The following is a 4341-nucleotide window of genomic DNA, read 5'->3' on the forward strand; positions in this document are numbered from 1 at the left end:
CCTATGTAATTATTTAAAAACAGTGAATGAATACATACCAACGATGCTACTCTAGGCATAAATGTAGGCAAATGTAACTGTAGCTACACTACAACCGTAAATCACTGAACCGTTTGTTTGTAGCGTTCGTTTCCTTCCTAACTACGGCTCACGCGACATAGCGGTTACCAGCTGAGAGTCTTAAAGGGACAGCAACGTAAATGGAGAACTCATTAAGACTTGAGGCAAATTAACTTCTTACTTTTAACAGCTTATTTATAACAAATCACACTCATTGACTTTAATGGAAACCTATTGACTCAGCCGTTCCGCAGTTGGTGGAAATTGCGGGGGAGACACAAAAATATGGGAAAATAGGGTCCAGGTTGAAAACATAACGAAGTTACCCTTTAAGCAAAGGATGTAAAATGCCACTGAACACCCGTGTTTGTGTCTGTCTTTCCTCAGGGACCATCTGATCTGTATGGAGCTGTGGCCGTCAGATAAGCATCGTCTTGCCTACACCACCTCACTGCTGCTCTTCCAGTACTGCCTGCCTCTGCTGCTGGTGCTCCTCTGCTACCTCCGCATCTTCCTCCGCCTGAGGCGACGCAGGTCACACCTTCTCATTTCATTTATCGATAGAGCATGTTTGTTTTATTAAAGGTCCCATGGCATGAACATTTCACTTTATGAGGTTTTTTAACATTAATATGAGTTCCCCCAGCCTGCCTATGGTCCCCCAGTGGCTAGAAATGGTGATAGGTGTAAACCGAGCCCTGGGTATCCTGCTCTGCCTTTGAGAAAATGAAAGCTCAGATGGGCCGATCTGGAATCTTCCCTTTATGACGTCATAAGGGGAAAGGTTACCTCCCCTTTCTCTGCTTTGCCCACCCAGAGAATTTGGCCCACACATGAGAGAGAGAGAGACATCATGGCTTGAAAACAAGCCAAGTGATAGTTGGTCAAGGCCACACCCCCACCCTCCACTCTGCCCCCCCCTCTCTCCTCCTCAATAGCTACAGACACAGAAATGGCACATCCTAAGGAAAGCTCATTGTGGGACAATACAGTATTAGGAGACCACTAAAGTCTATATAAAAGAGACTTCAGATACAGTATTAGGGGACCACTAAGGTCTATATAAAAGAGACTTCAGATACAGTATTAGGGGACCACTAAGGTCTATATAAAGAGACTTCAGATACAGTATTAGGGGACCACTAAGGTCTATATAAAACAGACTTCAGATACAGTATTAGGGGACCACTAAGGTCTATATAAAGAGACTTCAGATACAGTATTAGGGGACCACTAAGGTCTATATAAAACAGACTTCAGATACAGTATTAGGGGACCACTAAGGTCTATATAAAAGAGACTTCAGATACAGTATTAGAGGACCACTAAGGTCTATATAAAAGAGACTTCAGATACAGTATTAGAGGACCACTAAGGTCTATATAAAGAGACTTCAGATACAGTATTAGGGGACCACTAAGGTCTATATAAAAGCATCCAAAAAGCACCATGTCATGGGACCTTTAAATCATTCTTGTAAACGGGTTCCTATGTAGGACTGGGCATCAAGAACCGGTTCCAACTTTGGTTTTTTTATTGGAATCGTTTGGGAAATTTGGTTTTGAATCCGATCATCGGTTTCAAATTTAACACGTGCAAGTTTTGGTTTTCTGTCAAGCGCTTGTTGTGTTGCAGCCTACAGCACAGTAAGCAGCGCTCTAAAGTTTGGCTTTATTTTACGTTGAAAAAACCCGGTAAAACTGTGAATCACCATTGAATCAAAAGTAAATTCGTCCTTTCTGTGAAATAAGCATCATCATCATGTTTAGCTTAGTGGGTATACTGCAAATACCTGCGTATCACGTAGACTACACCACTGGCTGACAATCCTTACGGAGAAAATCAATAGGATTTTTACCTCCGGAACCACACTATCGAGCTCTATTGTGTCGTAGCTGGTGTGATATTTCACAGTTTATTGTTGGCTCTGTTGTGCAGGGACATGCTGGAGCGCAGCCGGAGGACTCAGGGCGCCCAGAGGATCAACACCATGCTGTTAGCCATCGTCGTAGCCTTCGCTCTGTGCTGGCTGCCGCTCACCGTCTTCAACACGCTGTTTGACTGGCACCACCAGGCGCTACCCGACTGCCAGCACGACGCCGTCTTCTCCGCCTGCCACCTCATGGCAATGGCCTCCACCTGCATCAACCCCGTGGTGTACGGCTTCCTCAACAGCAACTTCCAGAGGGAGCTTAAGTTAACACTGCAGCGCTGCCAGTGTGGCCACCGCACGGCGGAGAGCTACGAGAGCTTCCCGCTCTCCACCGTGGGCAGCGAAGGCATCACGAAGGCCACCTCGCTCAACAGGATGGGATCGGTGTGCGTTCCCTCACCCAGACTGGAGATCAGCTCAGCTGCGAAAACAATACCAGCTCACACCTGATAATGAAGAGCAAAATGTTTTCTGACAAGTTTCTGGCAGGCAAATGGCTTGCGAGTGGCTGACAGCTGGAACAGAGTGTAACAGACGGTCTGAGACCTCTGAGTCGAACACTACTTCAACTTTACTTTCCTGCCAGAGTGAAACAGCTTTGTTTGAGTTGGGCTGGCTGTTTAGGGCTGGAAAGAATGAAGATGGAGGTTGGTTGAAGCAGCTTCAAGTCCAAAAAAACGAGAAGGACAATCTTGTAAATTGATAATGGATGTATAATAAGACCTGGATACAACATTCGAGGTGGAGCCACATTTATTCCAATGAATACACCAATTTCCTGGTGAAAGTCTTGTGTTTTCTCCTTAACTTCTTCAGGACATGAACACCTGTTTCCTGGGTGAAAGTCTTGTGTTTTCTCCTTAACTTCTTTCGGGACACAAACTCTGCTCCCCTGCTTGAAAACCCGATGTTTTAGGACCCAAACATCCACCCATTATCACGATGATTCCCCCTGCCTCATCCGACGACTGGGTTAGGGTTAGGGGTTTAGGGTTATGGTTAGGGTTAGGGGGTTAGAGTTTCACACGGAACACGAACAGCTGATCATCCACCCCACTCTCCTCCCTTTGTAGACTTTGAGGCAGGAATTGAACCAGGAAATAAGAAAAAGGAACCTAAATGACTTTCCATTGGTATTGTTTCTGTGGTCCCGGCTTCTCATGCCACCACGACCACGGTAGTCATATTTCACATATTTCTGCGAGACCAGGCTGTTTAGAAGACATGGAAATGTATTTGTATTGTAGATAGAGCTGGTTAGTTTTGGTGTTATAATACATATAGTGTATTTTCAAACATTATGTTTCAGTTTAGAGATGAATAACCAATGTAGCGCTAGCTCGAGTAACAAGTTTATTTGGAGTTTCAGGAGTAAAAATCCCAACTCAAATAAAGAACAACTAATGTTAGCTTAAACTAAATGAGGGACTGGCTCCCTCAGAGTGGACGTCTTCAACCCAACATAATAATGTAGTTAGCTATTATATATATATATATATATATATATATATATATAAAATATTATATTATATTATATGCTAACTCCTAGCCTTGCTGGTAATGCTAGCTAATATGATGAATAGTAAGTTAGTAATCCAGCCATGCTAACATTTGCAGTTTACAGAAAAAGCAGATAGACACAATGTTTAATTAATTCCTTAAATTTGTTTGTGTATTTTTGTTCTTTTTGGAAGACACAACCTCAAACTCTTCGGACATCTCTCGGCTTAGAGCTGTGCCTGTTTACGGACCAGCTGCCAAGCTAATTTTGGACAATCGCCGCTTGGTGATTTGGGATTTGACTGACAAGAAATGATGGGAAATGTAGGACTGACACAAAGAGGAAGACAACTGAAAAACTAAATGGAAGCCGCTTGTTGACATACGTGTGTTTTATATGTAAGTTGTAAATTATATTATGATCGTGAACACTGTTGATAAGCATGCCTTAGTGAGCCTTTTAAAAGTGTGGTGAAGGCATTTACTAATAACTATTTTCAGTGGCTGAGTTATAAATACAATAGTCTATGAGAGATGAGATTATTATTGATGCCACTCAGCCTTACTACGTTTCTCTGAATGAGATGAAACTTTCTAGGAATGTTATAAATACTGAGGGCTCGGTACGTCTTGTAGCAGTTTTCAGACCTTTTAAATTAATAAAGGCAACATATTTTCGAGGTCAGACTTCTTTGTTGAAGCGCTTAGTTGGGCCCCTAAATCTCAAAATGTTCTCCCAGCTCATTGTTGATGAAACTGTAAACAATAAAACGTGTCTTAAAGTTCACTTTGCCTTTGCAAGTTTCTTATATATATTTTTGTCTGTTTCCATTACAAATTTCAATTTA

The 4341-nt window shown here is 42.5% G+C and overlaps 1 protein-coding gene across 1 annotated transcript in view; it reads left to right on the top strand.

Moving 5' to 3' along the window:
- LOC116041839 (neuropeptide Y receptor type 1-like) overlaps positions 1-2947 on the top strand; it is a 15182-nt gene extending 12235 nt beyond the window's left edge. The window contains exons 5-6 of the mRNA XM_031287907.2: positions 448-594; positions 1999-2947. Of these exons, the coding sequence (XP_031143767.1) occupies positions 448-594; positions 1999-2443 (592 nt within the window). The 3' untranslated portion in view covers positions 2444-2947. The remainder of the gene's footprint in view (positions 1-447; positions 595-1998) is intronic.
- The last annotated feature ends 1394 nt before the right edge of the window (positions 2948-4341 follow it).

Source organism: Sander lucioperca, chromosome 14, assembly GCF_008315115.2.
Source record: "Sander lucioperca isolate FBNREF2018 chromosome 14, SLUC_FBN_1.2, whole genome shotgun sequence".
In the NCBI taxonomy this organism is placed as follows: Eukaryota; Metazoa; Chordata; class Actinopteri; order Perciformes; family Percidae; genus Sander; species Sander lucioperca.